Source organism: Opisthocomus hoazin, chromosome 9 (assembly GCF_030867145.1).
Source record: "Opisthocomus hoazin isolate bOpiHoa1 chromosome 9, bOpiHoa1.hap1, whole genome shotgun sequence".
NCBI lineage: Eukaryota > Metazoa > Chordata > Aves > Opisthocomiformes > Opisthocomidae > Opisthocomus > Opisthocomus hoazin.
This window is the reverse complement of record NC_134422.1, coordinates 22,386,054-22,401,660: the sequence shown is the minus strand read 5'-3', so window position 1 is coordinate 22,401,660 and position 15,607 is coordinate 22,386,054. Positions and strand designations below refer to the sequence as shown.

The following is a 15,607-nucleotide window of genomic DNA, read 5'->3' as shown; positions in this document are numbered from 1 at the left end:
CCCTATCAGGCACATTAGGAGTGAAAATTTTATCATTGTGATGTTAGAAGATGGAGAAAGTAGGAATCTGAGTCTGTAGCAGCAGAACATTGAACATGCAAGTGTTTGCTGTTTGTCTTCCACCTTATGACATCTGTGGAAAGTATTATTTATGGAGAACATCTGGTTTCTTGGATCTCTGCTGTATGGTACTTACCTACTCAGTATACTAAGAAATGTCTGATACTTAATCCCTGTTTATTTCCTTTTTAGAATCTTGTCTAAATAGCTCTGCCAAGTGTGGAGTCTTTATCTAGTGCTAATGTCCTGTTGATGACATCTTGTGCTCCTAAGTCAGTCTTGAACAAAGGCTCTCAATGATTTGATCTGAGTGAGCTCAGAATCTGTGACTGTGCAAAGCTGGGGAGCAAGTTTACTAAAGGTACAAAGTTGAAAGCAAAGAGTCTTTTTGGTCAAGATTAATGGTAGCAATATTAACAAATTGACCAATCAGAAGTGTGACTTAGATGTTTTGATAGAAAAAGAGTTTATTATTTTCCTGCCTCCTTCTCTGTTTTCAAGGAGTAAATACAGCTTCCTTGTCTGGACAGTGGCTCTGTAGGTCTAGGTAAACTGTTTATTGCTGTTACATCACACATCTCGGTCATGCTTACTGCGAGAGCAGTTTTGAAGGTTAGCTCCTTTTGTACCACTCTCTTATTTTTGCTCATTTTTCTTTTGATGCAATGAGGTGTAACAGATCACCAAGAGTCTGGGTGGGTACTAATAAAAGTGCAGAAAAAGGATGGAAGAACACATATACAGCCGAGAGAAACAGAGGGACCAGTGAGCTCAGCCTTCTCTTAGAAACTTGTGCCGGTGGCGGCCTTGTCTATAGTAGAAACATGGTATAAATGATGACAGCCATCAGCTTATCCTTGGCTGCCTGATTCTCCTATTCTCCTTGCGCTTGCATTTGTGTAATTGTTAAACAAATTTATGGAATAGACTAAGCTGAAAATTAGTAGCTATTTTTTTCTATCATTTGGTTTTCAGGCAGATTTTTCCCCTGAATCAGTACACATAGTCACAAAGTATCAGTGACTGCAAAAGAAAGGAGGCAGGATTTATGGCAGCCCAGCTGCCCTCTGACTTTCAGATGACAGCTAGAGAGTGATTAAATGAATTGAATGGTAATTTACAGACATGTATGTATGTAGAATTAAGTAGAAGATTCAACATGAGGCTTGATGTCATGTTGAGTGCAATTTCTGTAAATCATTTTTTTCATACTTTCACAGTTGCTGCTAACTTACAGAAGATAGTAGATGATCCAAAGGCCTTGAAAACATTGACTTTTAAGTTGGTAAGTAAAAGTACGAAGGGAAGAAACTAACTAATTGTCCCAGTATTCAAACAGAGTCTGGATTTTATCTCATTTACAGCTATTTTGCCAAATAAACGTGTTGACGATAAGGTGATAATGTATTTTGACAGGACATTAAGGATATGTACAGTCACTCAGCTCTATACCTGTGCAGCGGGAAGGAGATTGATTCACATTAGTTCTGAGGTTTACATGAGAAACTACAGGGAGAAAACCCCTGGGAAGAATTGCAGAAACAAGTAAAGCAGACAAAACTGTAGTTGTTAGGTCAGCTCTGCCCTGGCTGAAGTGTCCTCTGCTAATGGACGTTTTGTTGCAATCCCGCTTTTTTTCCAACACCTGCCACCATTTTTCTTGCATGCAGGCCACCCTCTCCACTGCTTGCTTCTCCTTACTTCTTTGCTTCAACCTTCTTTCAATTGACCATCTATACTTGCAAGTTAATCTTGCTTCCACCATATTTCATAACTGTTTTTCCCTCCTAACCTCTTTCTGTCTTCTGTACATGCAACATCAGACCCTGGTTTTGGGCCTGGGACTGTTTTCTGTGCTGCGTTTTGTGCCATGGACTATGGGTCCTAATTTTGGTTGATTTTGATGCTATCATGATAGATCTAATTTAATAACAGTAACTTTACATTGCAAAAGCTTAATTCAGAATTGATGTGCTGTATTTGTTTCTATTTCTTGCTAAAATTAAGTTGCAAAATGTACATACCTAAAGCTACTGAATGATTAGCTATGTAAATACCAAACTCTTACCAATTAGCTTTCAGCGGCCCTTGTTGAGAGTGACTCAGCCACATATGAAAGACTAGACTGAATGTTAGATAAGTAGGTCTCCAGAATCACAGCTTTGTTTGTAAAAGCAGCTGCTTCAGATGGGCTATAGAGAGCCATATTTAGTGAGTGACCTAGTTGATGATAATGTATTGATTCAGGATTGTTCTTCCTATGTCATTTTTTAAATATAGATTTGATTAGTGTTAATTGACCGAATCATTTGGACACATTTTTCATCTTCAGTCCAGTAGAATCACCAGAACGTACATGTTTCTTTTAGGAAGCGGTTGGGGTGAGGGAATAAGGACACGTAACTCAAATTAGTTTGTTTCTGGGGCCCTTACTATCTAAATATAGCTTAAAGGCTGATGCTTCTCTTTTTGCAGCTGATCTGTGTTCTTGATGTCTAAACATCTGACTTAGCTTTATTGTATATTCAGTGGCATCTCACCAAGAGCATTTAGATATATGGATACTCTAGAAGCTCTGTAGAAGTCTGGGTTTCTAGTTCATACGCTTAAAATGGAGGCTTGAGATGGCAAAATGTAATATCCCATAGTATCCATTTAATATTTATATATATGTTGAAAACAAATCCACTTGAAAATTTAGGTTGGGGTATTTCTGTGATTCGGTTAGATTTATTGCTGGGATGCAGTGAATGTCACATGGTGTATTGGGTTCCAGTGAGTGAATGCTGTTATAGTCCTACTCCCTACCATAGTCAGAATTAACAGACAATCCAAAATCAATGTCCCTTCTCAAGGTAAGTTCCATTCGCTAGGTACCTGAGGTTAATTTTTAACCGAAGTTTCTTCCTGATATTTTTAACCTACGCTTCCTGCATTAGTTCCCTACTTTCTGGGAAAAGAACGTAACCACCAGAAGTATCCAAATTTATTCTTATCCTTGGATTAATTTAATATTTGTTCTGTATCTGCCTGTTTCTGTATTGTGTAGTGGAGTTGCTAAATGAATTGTTGCCTAGCCTGTCAGTTGTTTGTGTGCCCTACTTAGTCCTTATTACCTCTTAGCAAGGTCTCGCTGAATTTGAGACCACTTGTATACAGCTTGATTATTACAACATTTTGTTGGTAAATATTTCATGGGAATTCAGAGTCTAAATGTAGCTAATCCTGTATCCATTCACAGAATTCAATTGAAAAGTGCTCTTTGGTCTAGGATTAGTTACCACTATTTGTGGACAGGGAATCTGGGTAGTATCTCACTGCCTGCAGATTCCTTTTGCTGGTACTTGGCTGTTGTATATTATTTCTATTCAAACAGTAAGCATTGTCATCTCTGGGGAAAAAAGGACAGCAACCTATGTCTTAACCATTTTTGTCTTTAATTATTGCCAGAATGGTAAAGAAAGTTATTTAAGTGAGATGTCTGCATGAATCTGCCTTTAAGATTTGATCTCCCTCTTGCATATTTGTTTTTGGCAGTGCATCTTTGGTCTTACAGTGATGTCGTTCTAGAGAACATACATAGTATTAAACCTCCCTTAGTTCTCTTGGCTAAGAGAATGACGACTTCCCTGCAGGATCCAGCTGTCCACACTTTGGGAAGGAGGCTGCTTTAATACACAAGTAATCTTGGCAACACTCAAGGAAACACCAAATTATTGAGCAGCATAATTTGCATTTTATGTAAGGATTTTTCATATGAAAAAGGGAGGAAAAAAACGTTAATGAAAGAATGCATTCAGTCGCTAAACGGTGAATTGCAAATACTAAGACCTTTTCTTCTATGTTGCAGTTTGTGTATAGTAGTTGTACTTATGCTAAGCACAAAATATAAGTTAATAGGTTCCAGGTGCATTAAATATTAGACAACATTTATTGTTAGGGAAGGCATTTAGAAATATATATGCATCTAGATATGCTACTTAGCATGGCTTTGAGGAGATTGATAGCTAGCTAGAGTGTAGAATAATGTTAATAATATTAACTCTTTTTATCGTGATAGTTTAAGTGCAAAATTCAAACTTGATTCACTTAGTAAATTCCCAATCCAAAAACTATTGAGATATCTTAATCGTAACCAGTGGTGATGATATCAAGTCTTTAACTTGCTGCTTCAGTGGAATAAGACCAGTGAAATACTCTCCGAAGAGAGAACTTCTGTCCTCTGTGTGTGATCAAAGTAAATTTGAAGGAGTAGCCTGGTGTAATGCTTCCACAGGTATCGAGTGAGTTTATTTTTGGTCATGAAAACTCAGTACATAACGTCACTTGGTGCACCTTGTGTGCACAGTCTGAGAGCTCTTTTCCTTGCGTTGCAGATACACAAACCAGTTCTACTGAAGTGCTCAACTGCTAGTAATGCATAAAAGGATCAAGAGCATTTTTACAGGGTGAACCAATTGTTCTGACAGTTTGTTGGGGGATATGCCAAAGAGTCTGAAGGCATCTGTCATAAGTAATTTACCATTACACACTGTTCATCCAATTGTATTGTTATTTTATCTACCACACAGGTGAAGAATGCATTAAAAACTTTATTTAAAATGTAGTCAGTTCTGTCCTACAGAGGCAAATTTTGTGTTTAATATTCAAAATGTAAAAGTATTTTGCCTACAGAGTGTGTAATATTTTTAAAACAGACCTAGAGTAATGGTTCAGTCCTGAGCAAAGTGGTTTTCTAGTCTTACTGTTATTTGTGGAAAATGAACTGATACTTGTGCTGGTTTGTACAGTGACAGACTTTACAGAAGAATCTCAGCTATACAATTTTAAGTGCTAGATTGTACTGTCAGAAGGGAGCTGTCCTTTTGCAAATATTAGTATTTGTTCTTTGTAGACTGCTTCAGTCTCATGTTTAAGAATTCAGTGGATTGGTGTTCCAGAAAGGTTTGATAGCTGGACTCATGAGACATTTGGTGTCTCCAGTACAACAGTAAAAGGTAGATTCTATGCATGTAGGTTATTTGCTCTTCATGAGTGAAAACAGCATGCTCACATGAAAAAGCAAATTTGGCTCCAGTCTGCAAAGTTTGGATTAAAGAATTTGGTCTTTAACTGTTCATTTCCCAGTATTTTTTTCACGATTTTTAATATTGATTAAAATAGTTTGCTAAAATAAGGGATGCCATTGGCTGACACTGACAGAGGGTACACCAGGCAGTCTGAAAGCTTTCCTTCAAGCAAGCTCTTTGCTGACTAGGTGATACGGGGAAAATTTGTAGCCTGGCTGTCAAATCCTCCTTTGCAGCATGATACACTAAACTTTCTGTTTGTACTTGCAGGCCTCTGGCTGTGATGGCACCGAGATTCCCGATGAAGTGAAACTGATTGGGTTTGCTCAGTTAAGTGTCAGCTGATGTCTGTCCCTTGACCCCAGGCCGAATTGGGAGATTGCGAAGAGGCCAGCTTAGATGCAAAGGAAAATTAATGCACCACACGCTGAGTTCTGCTTCATTCTCTAGCAATTCACAAAGTCAGAACAAGCAAAGCCCACAGCTACACTGCTGCTGCTAACATTCAAAATGCTACTAAATGTCTCTTAGCAGTTGATTTGGATTCCCCCTAAGTGAAAAGCCTGTGGAAATGCACTCAGGTGGCTGTATTTTTTGGTTATAAAAGGAATTTTCTATCAAGCTTACTTCTTTCGTAAACTTTGAGTGATACTATTTCACCTGTACTTGTGGTTGATAATACTGCCTCTGTTCTGTTATATCTAGAAATTAACATAAATATAAAAGTTAAGACTTATTAGCCAAACTTGAATTCTAGATTTAAAACTGACTGTGAATTTTATTTTTCATATATTTATGCATTACACATCCTAGTAATAAGAAAATTATTTGACTTGATTCTGTGCTATTTGCAGTTAATCTCCCATTATTTAAAAAAGTTTCAGGTATATCTTTGAAATATTTGGTAATTTATGGGGTTGTTTTGAAATTAATTAATTAGGCATTAGCAAGCTTTTGTTGGTTATGTGTCTAAAAACCAGTCCACCAACTGATTGTCAAGGGAGTGGGAGGTGCCTTGCAGACATTAATGTTTGAAGAATGTGCCTGAGGCTGCTTAAATAAATAATCTCCATTTTCTAGAAGTACCATACATATGGTACAATATACATAAATATATATATAGTTATCTGAGAGAGGAGGAGGATATACAGTAGCAAAGGTGTTAGAGTATTTTGACTATGCTTTATTGGGGAGTCTATGAGCTAGAACTACTTTGAACTGTTGTCGTTAAGGTAGACTGCTTACTGTGTCCGTCTCTGATCTGACTTACTCTTAATGATAGAAACCGGTTTCATACAGGTGATAAAAACTTGAAGAACGGAACTGAAGCTTTACTTGAAGTTCTGCAAAATACCAAGGTGGAGTGAAAATAATAGGGCTTTGTGCAATGATCAAGTAAAACTGACACAAAGAAAACACTTCTGATCCAAGTAGTCTTAAGCTTAACCTGTGACAGACATGTTATGGAGCTAGCGAACCTGCAAAAGACTGTCAAATTTGGAGACGTGTTTCTTGGAGGTTACAATTTAAACTACTTCCTAGCTAATCCTAGTTAAGCGGCAGCTCTTTAATGTACTGAAAATGGCAAATATATATTATTAAGAGAAGTTATTTATAATGCCTTGTCATAATCGTTGAGGTGTTCTAGAGCCATTTGCGTACGACTCAATGTAATCCCATCCCATCCTACTGTTTACATGATGATTACTCCAAGATGACTGCAAAGGTTAAAAAAATAAAGTAAAAATAAAAGTGTATTGCACAAACAGAGTTGTATTTTGAATTTCTGTGCTCTGGGTGCATTCCGACGGCGGTGTGGCAGGGTGGTGTTATAAATGTCTGCTGCCTGCGTTTAGTTTACGAGCAACACCTGAGGGAGGAGAATGGGAGAAAACACTGCTTGCTTGCGCATGGGAGAGGGTTGCTCTTGACTGCTTGCTTTCCATGAGCATGAGTGCTTTGCATGAGCCATTTTAAAGACTCCTAAGGTGTTTGTACTTCAAGAAATCATTCAGTTACTCGGGGCAGGGGCTGGATGCCTGTGGGGAAGAGGGCAAGAGGGGCCCAGGGCATGGCCAGGGCTGATGCCTGCTGCCCAGGTGCGGGGCTGGTGGCCACAGCTGTGGCTCCTTGGGGTGGCTCAGGCCTGCCTTGGGGGTTGGGGCGGCTCAGGGGGTTGGGGCAGCTTAGACCCGCCTCGGGGGATTGGTGCCCTGGGGCCTGCCAGTGCAGGAGCCCAGCTGCGGGGCAGGGCTTTGGGGGTGGAAGGGCCCTGTGCTCCGGTGGGGCCTGGCCTGCAGCCAGCGGAAGGCAGCCACCCAGCGCGGTAAGTGTGCCTTTCCTCGGTGACAGAGATGGTGTGTCTCTCCTTAGTCTTGGGCTGCCTGTGTGGGTGCGGCATGGTTGATAATCTGCTCAGTATCTCTTCCACACCAATGGTGTCTTCCCTCAGCGCCCTGGGATCGGCCGTCTCTCTCTTGCCTGTGGTTAACGCTGTGTGCGTGCTTTTGTGTCTGGCTCGCTGGGCCAGCTGGAGGAAGAGCTGGGCAGGGGACCACTGGCCACCACCGCCACCACCAGCAGCGGCACCCACTGCCCTGTAGCTCTGGGCAGGCACCAGTCCATGGCCAGGGAGCCTTGGCCACGCGGGCTGAGGGCGGAGGGCCTGGCGTTGTGCCTGGTCTGGGGGGCAGGCTGCAGTCTGGCAGCTCGTTATACGTTAGCAACCTTGTGTGCTGGAGTAAGAGCAAAATAAAAGGTACCTGAAACGTGCATCTGTCCGTGAAACAGTTGATAGCCTGCAACACTGCGATGGGGTGGCTGCTGAGCAGGACCTGAAGGAGTTAAGGTCAGGGCACTGTTGTCAGATTATTTTTGTCCCATGCATTAATGTATGCTTCATGGTGTATGCACCAGTATTGATTAATCCACCTGCAAAGTAGCTAGCTGGTTAGCTTTATTATTCAGGCAAAGACATGAATGCTCAGGGAAGCTGGTTGTTTTCACAGATCTGTAAAAGAAGTGGGAATATATAATTGGATGAAAATTGCATTCCACTCACTGTACGCCTCCCCGAAGGCCGGGGAAGAGGTGTTGGGGTATGAGTAGCAACTGTCAGAAGTGCTCGTCTGCTGTACTGGATGGGGCTGCAGGAGGTGTCTAAATGAAGAAGAATGTAAATACTTTAATTGAAGCAGTCAGCAGTCTTGTACCAAGATAAAGCTGTAGCGGTTGGTGCTCACTTGCAGTCTGGTGCAGAAACATGCCAACGCTTCACTGAGCTTCCTTAGGTCAGTGAGGCTGGTTTTTACTTTTTTTGTTGTTGTTGCTGCTAAGGTCTGTGAGTAAATACAATGTGAGCCCAATGAGTTCAGAAGGACAATGACCTGAAAGAGAAGGTATTTAAAGCTTTAGTGTCTGTCGAAGTTTGTAAATAGTTTGTTCTCACAGCTATGTATGGGTGAAAAAAAGTCAAAAATATACAGTAGGCTGCAGTAGAAAGTAGGGTGCAAATGATGATAAAGTAGAAATAGACACCAAATGTAATAGGAATTTGTTTTCTGAATACGATGTTCACATCCTCTGTTGAAGGACAAGGGAAAAGAGAAAACCAGCAACTATTCATTTATTCACGTTTATATGAAAAGCATTTAGGAGATGGTACGGTTCTCTCACGTATAACGTGACTTGCCCCAAAGCAGTTGTGGTGCTGCTGTTAGGAAGGTGTTGCTGGACAACAGCTGGGGCCTGTTCCTGGCTGGAGCACCTGGCTGCATTTGAAGGAAAGTCTCTAATTAATGAGGTGATGCTGGAACAGGTGAGCTACCATATAGCTGTCTCTGAGGCCTGGAAAATAGGGCTTAATTAGATGGTTCTAAGAATGTAATCATCTGTAGCGATGATGATGTGCCGGTGCTTGCAGCTGGGCACTTGCAGGCTCTGTGGGCTGATGAATGTCAATGTCGGTGGAGCCACACCTGCCAGTGCATGTTGCTTTAGTGTGCTGGAAGTCACTCTGTGCTGTGGACGGAGGTGGAATTCAGTTGATGAAACCCAGTTCTGTAATTTATTATTTTCAAAGTGTTAAAAAGGATGAATATAAACCTAGAATTTAGCTCAGCACAAAACCAGGTCTGGAGAATAACTGGTTTCTGCATGTGTAAAGGAGTGGGAGGGGAGGGACGTTTCCAGCCTTTTACCTCCTGGGACTCCAGTGTGGGCTTTGGGCCAGGAGAGCTGCCTCCCACTCCGGCAGCGTGTGCTTTTCATGCCAAGAGAACAGGAACGTGTGTCTGTTTCCTCTGACAAGTGCTGACCTCAGATATTCCCACCGACGCATACAGAGAGTTGCATTCACACTGCAGTGCAGCTAGCTAGTTGTGATAAATATTTTTGCTTTCTAGAAACATTATCCTATGTGCTACCACAGTTTCCTCTGTAGACCTCCCTGCCCCAAAGCATGCTTTTGCTCTGTGCGTGGAGGTGGAGCAGGGAAATAAGCCAGGAAACATTGAATTTTCTCTTCCCCACGTTCTCTCTTGACATAAAGATGAATGTGTGCCTTTTCAGCCAGCTTGGTCTAATTTAAAATCTCCAATCTGGGGGCTTCCAGAGCAGTCCTATAAAATTTGATTGCGGGGTATCCCTTCAGAAACACCGTTATTTCTCTGAGAAGGGAACGGCTGTGTGCAGTTTGTAAATGGTGTGCCTCCCCCTCATGCTTTTCTTAATCAGAGATTTGTTTTCCTTTTCGCCACCTACCTGTTCATAATGATGCTGGATGGTGAGATTGGCCTGTGCTTGAAATCAGTTAGCTCTGATGATGAATCTGAGACAGACCTAAAACACTGCTAATTGAGTGCATTGAAAATGCTGATTTTTGTTTAGCAGGGAGCAGAGGATGCCCCCACCCCTAGTGTGTTTTCAAAGTATCAAAAAAATATGAGACCTTCTTGATAGCGAATAGCAGTTGGTATATTTTCTTTTCCTCTGGATCAATTGTGATCTAACTTTATTCAGCCAATTGCTGTGGGTTTTTCCACTGCAGCAAGTGGGCAGCCTTTCCACCCTCTTGCCGTGTACTCATGGATCTGCATGCACTAAGAATGCTAATTACTCTGAAATGAGAAGTTGGAAAAGCAGCAGGGGCCTGCATCTTCAAGTTCCCTGTACGTGTGCTCTGATAATAAGCTGATGGAGCAACTGGATTTACTCAAACCATGAAAACTTCAACAAAGTCTGTTTTACTTGTGTTTTATTGCACCATGGTCCAACTGATGAAATATCGAGGCATATTAGTTGAGCGTGGTGACATTTTAGTTATTCATTTTCCCTCAATGACTAGGGGTAACATTACAGTGCACATAAAAATGTGTTTTTATAGCTGCTTTATGATTGTTAGACTGATGCTCGTCAAGCTGCTTGCACAGTCGTCGTAATCTGAGATGTTGAACCAAATTTGGTAGTTGTGAAGTTGCCTGCTCCTGATAACATGCAGAATATGGGCAATGGTGGATCAATGAGCAATTACAGGGACTTGAAAGAGTGCATGGTAAGAAGGAGAAACAATTAATTTTCACTGCATAAACCAACAGGGAGGCAATCTTGTCCTTCTCAGGACATGAATATTTTGCCATCTAATTTTCAAATGTGAGTTTGAAAGGCTATGCTTGTTTATTGTCTTGGAGTGTAGAAAATCACGTATGCAAGTGGATGCATTTATGTGGAGAAACAGGTATGAGAAATAGAGTTGGAGTAGCTGGAAAATACATGCCTCTCCTTTTTATTTTGTCCCCATAGGTACAAATTTTAAGAATTAATGAAAACCAGCTATCTTTCAAATGTGGTGTGGGTTTTTTTTCCCCCCCTTCTGGAAGGAAACTAAATGGTTATTTGGTTCTTTTTCATCCATGTAATAATTCAGATTTGTTAAGGAACGGTGCTGCTTAAGCGTAAAAGTGCTGGGGTTCTTCAGATCTACTTTGAGCAAAAGACTTTTCCAGTTTTGTGATGTTTACTCTGCATCTGTAGAACCAATAGATCTAGCTTTGTTTCCTTTGAGGACAACTGAGGTATAATATCTCAAAATGTAAAGGAATTTAAATTTATTTTGGTAACACAGCTGTCCCCTGACATAAAAGTAGTATGTGTGGGTGTCATCAACAGGCAATTATAAATAACAAACCAGAAGAACTAGAATGCATTCAGTGGTTTTGAGGAGGTGGACTTCGTGCTACTCATGTCATAAGAACAAATAAAACAGGCAAAAAGACTGTATCTCCCAGTAGCAAAACCTCTGTGTTCTGGAAGATGGACTGTGTAGTGCTAAATTGGAAAACCTCTTTAAGGGATAGGTCTGTGTTTCTGCCTGCCTCTCTGTTTATGAAAGTTTGGAACTGGTTTTATGAAGCATTCTGGTATTGGGGGGGGGGGGGGGCGGCGAAGAAGAAGCAAAAAAAAAAAAAACCAACCCGCAAAAACCAAACGCTGAGGCTGATACATTTTGATGTTAGAGCCTGTGCCTGTGCTGTTTCATAATGTAAAGGGCAAGCAAAGTTTTGGAAGACTTACCAGGAAGGCTCCTTATGTCTCTTAACAGTTACTGTTCTCTCCAGTACATTGAAGGAGGTTGAGGGATCTGATCATGCCATTATTATGGTAACCTTAACCTGTTGGTATTTGTATTATTAAGGTTGTTTTGTTCCAGCAAATGAATATCTTCTGCTAATGCCCTGCATTGTGCTAGTACTCTATTGCCGGCGAAGAAAGAACAAAATGTTAAATTAAAGAGTAAGTATAAAACCAAATGATCAGCGAACGCGAGCTTGTTCAGAGCTGGGGAGGTGTGGGTGACAAGGTCCCTCTTCTCCCGTGCTTCCCTGGGGTTTGTCAGTCCTGCTGGGCAGCACTCCTCTCCGACCCACGGTGAGGCTGCCCATCGCTCTGGCAGGGACCAGCGAGCCGAGCCCTTGGCCCTCGACGTGCCCACGCAATAAGCTGGCAGTGCTCTATTCTGGTGCAAAAAGTACCTTCTTGTGGGTAAACTTTCTATGCCTCTCTCTGCAACAGAGATAAAGGACTTTCTACTTAGACCAAGAAATATACTTGATGGTTTTCTAGGATGCTTTGGTTGCCGAGTTTTTAGCATAAACTGAAAGCTGTATCTTTCTGATGGGGCAAGATGTGCAGTTTGTGAAATTAAATAATATTCCTAATCATTTTTTTCAGCTCTGTGGAAAGGTTTCTGTGATTGTGGGTTTTGTGAAGTAAGTCTTCACATTGAGGAAAAGTGCCATAGGTATGTGATTGGGGTTGTTAAACCTGGAACTATTCCCAGCATCTCAGAGAATCAGTTGAGAATCCTGTTGAATTCGGGATTTTTTTTTTTTTCTTGTTAGAGCACCTCTGATTAAAATAAACTGTAACTTCACTGGAGCATTTACTTTATATTATGAGAAATAGAAAGAGGGTGGAGAAAAACACCTTAAATTAGAACAGAGAATCCAGAAGGAAGGACCATTATTGAAATCTCAGCCCCATGAATTAATAATACTTCATAATAGTTTCAGTGGGACTAAAATTTCACTCCCTGTCTGTGTTGATTATGAGCTCCTCCGTTTACTCCTGGGGCTATAAAATGGGAAAGGATCCAGTCATGATTAAAGAGTAGGTGTGATTTGAATGGAAGGTGATTACTAAAATCTCCCTGAAGTCTTTCACCCTGCTTGTGCTGCAAGCTTTTCCTGTTTATAATAGCATAGCAGAGCCAGCCAAGCAGAAAATGACACCAGAGAGGAAGAGTTTTCTGATTGTTGCTGATTAGGTTCAGTGCTAACCTTGTAAATCTGTCTGTCAGATGGGGCACAGTCAAGTCATCCATAAACCTGATGCTTTGCCAAAGATTGAAAGGGTGAGGAAACTCCTGCACTTGTGTGTTGCTTGACGCTTCTTTTTTTTATTTCCCTCTGGAAGGATTTTCACAAAGATAAATCTAGACTCTTGGATGAGACCTATTGAGCTACAATTTAGCGTTATATAAATTACTGTACTTACTTAAAACTGCTCTGTGTTCACGGATTTATGTGCATTGTGCAACAGTGCTTCCTTGTTGGGTTGATAAGGCCAACAAAGCTCTGAATCTGAGGCATATCCCATTGAAGGTAGCGTAGCTTGGATCAGCCTGTGGAAATCAAAGCAGGACTGCGTTCAAGCAAATGGGTGTTACTCTTTCTGCTTTTTTTTATCGTGATCTTTGTGTTCTGTTGTCAGCATAGACAAGCAGGATCTTTTTCATAGGTAAAAATTTAAATATTTAATAATGTAACTGCCGATAATGTCTTCTAGTAAGGCTATATGTATTGAAATCCAAAGATGACTGGGGTTGTTACGTTTGCACATGCCCCATAAGTTGCTTTAGGTAACATAAGAGTTTCCACAGAGTGAAGTAAATCTTATATTCTTCCCCTCTTCTGGCCAAAGACCTAAAAATACCTTTTGGAAGAGCACTCCAGTGACCTTGTGGCAAATAAAATTGACATCAGTGTAAATTGAAGGCAGCTGTGGGATGCAAAAAAATACAACAAAGTGAATTAAACATTCAGTTTCAGTCCAGGAAAGTAAACAGATTTGTTTTCCAATTTAGGGTGTTAGATGTATGCTTTCAGTGTTACAGAAAAGTGACAGTGTTTTACTTGCTATGAAATTGGCATCCTGAAAATGGTTGGTACTGTTTTTGTTTAACAAGGGATATACTTTGAAATACTGGAGCATGCAGGTAATATATTCTCAAATTCAGTTGAGGCAAGAAGTGTTCTTTAGTCGGAGATAAAGTTTTGGCTGGTTAATAATTGCGAAAGGCCTGTTTTGTCACATATGCCAGGTATCTGTGGGGCTACCACTTATCAAATGTACCTTTTTATGTATATATTTATGCTAATTACTGTCAAGGCAATGCATAGAAAAAATATTTATACCATAATATTTTGCAACTCCATATGTCCCTGTATGTTTATGTTTCATAGAGTTTTTTTTCTATGCTGAACTGTCATCATCATTCATGTTCACCTGGAAGTAAACTTGTATTAACCAGGTATTATGTTAACTTGTATTTACCAGAAAAATCTCATCTAACAGAGACGCTCCAAATGGTGTTAGAAGTCAGCACGGTTTTGTAGAAGCTTTATAGAGAATCAGCTTAGGCCAGTGGCCAGCTGGCACCTCCCTGCTAGGTGCCACTGGAACAACAAAGCAGATTTCACAAAAGTAGCGCATGGAAACTTCTTTTTCCCAATTTTTTTTTCTAAAAATTTTTTTAAACCACAGTGGAAGTTGGGAAGTGATGTTTCCCCTGGCCCCCTGTGTTTGGGATGCAGTGCACTGTGCAGATTCCCCTTCCGAGGCAGCGCGCGGGCCGGAGCCCTCGGATAACATGGGGGTTAGTGCAGGTGCCTGGAAATTGTCACGGAGAGCGGTGCGTAAAATCTGCGGGCTAAGGGAGCTGACTGACGTGAGAGGCAGTTCTCCTGCTGTGACGTGTTGGCCTTGTGGCTGGAAATGTCTTCTCCTGTGGAAACTAGGTTGGTTATAGTACTAACATACTACAATCTCTGGCTTTGAAAGGACAAAGCTGCAGCTCGGAGGATTTGTTTTTCTCATACTCTTCCTCTTGCGACTTCTTTCATGCTTTGTCTCCACTGAGGCGATGCTTTGCGGAGGTGATCTTCCATGTGGCCGCCCTGTCTTCTCTCGTGTCTCTCCTCCCAGAGCCCTTCTCCAGAGCTGCTCCAGCTAGGTCCGCTCTGTTTCCTGGAGGCGGTTGAGTTCCTGTGCTTGAAGGTAGCCCTGAAGCTGTCCCGCAGGGTGGACGCGCTCGGCTCAGCCCTGTCCCGCAGGTGTTTGGTCACTTCAGAGCACAGAGGGAGCGAGCCCGGCGTGCAAGTGGAGCGCAGGCAGGATGTGCGTGTGTGGACCTCCAGAACATTGCCTCTGTGTAGTCTCGGTGCTCGGTCTGTGCTCATCATTTATACATACCGTACAGTCAAAGAGGAGAAAATTCTGTGGAGCAGGATAACAAGTGTGGCATTGCCAGCAGATACCATGTATTTTGTTATCTCGTAGAGTGTGTGTATATTGTAAGTGCCTGAAAGCAAGTACCTTGGCTCTGGTTCTCTCGCCCTGTACCAGCACCTATCTCTTGTAAATTCAGCTATTTTCACTTGGTGGTTTTAGTGCTTGCTTTGTACTGAGCTACATGACTGTAAAAAATTCAGGATGAGGACAGAATTCCTGATAAAGTATTTAGTCCCTCCTGGAGGTGTTTGCATGCTTTTATGCTGCTCTTTGTTCATATGCTGCTCTTGCTTCCCATCTAGAAAGTACATGGTAGCAATTTCTTAAACAAACAAAATTCTGCTACTTCACATATCAATTTAATTTTACTAGTGGCATTTGATTTTTCCAAAAATCTCATCAATAACTGG

General features: G+C 41.3%; 1 protein-coding gene across 3 annotated transcripts in view; it reads left to right on the top strand.

Moving 5' to 3' along the window:
* STK39 (serine/threonine kinase 39) overlaps nucleotides 1-6,860 on the top strand; it is a 108,968-nt gene extending 102,108 nt beyond the window's left edge. For 2 of the 3 annotated variants that reach the window (XM_075430191.1, XM_075430190.1), the window contains 2 exons: nucleotides 1,281-1,345; nucleotides 5,400-6,860. In XM_075430191.1, coding sequence (XP_075286306.1) covers nucleotides 1,281-1,345; nucleotides 5,400-5,474 — 140 coding nt within the window. In that variant the 3' untranslated portion in view covers nucleotides 5,475-6,860. The remainder of the gene's footprint in view (nucleotides 1-1,280; nucleotides 1,346-5,399) is intronic. The other variant, XM_075430189.1, reaches the window with a different exon arrangement.
* Nucleotides 6,861-15,607: the final 8,747 nt, after the last annotated feature.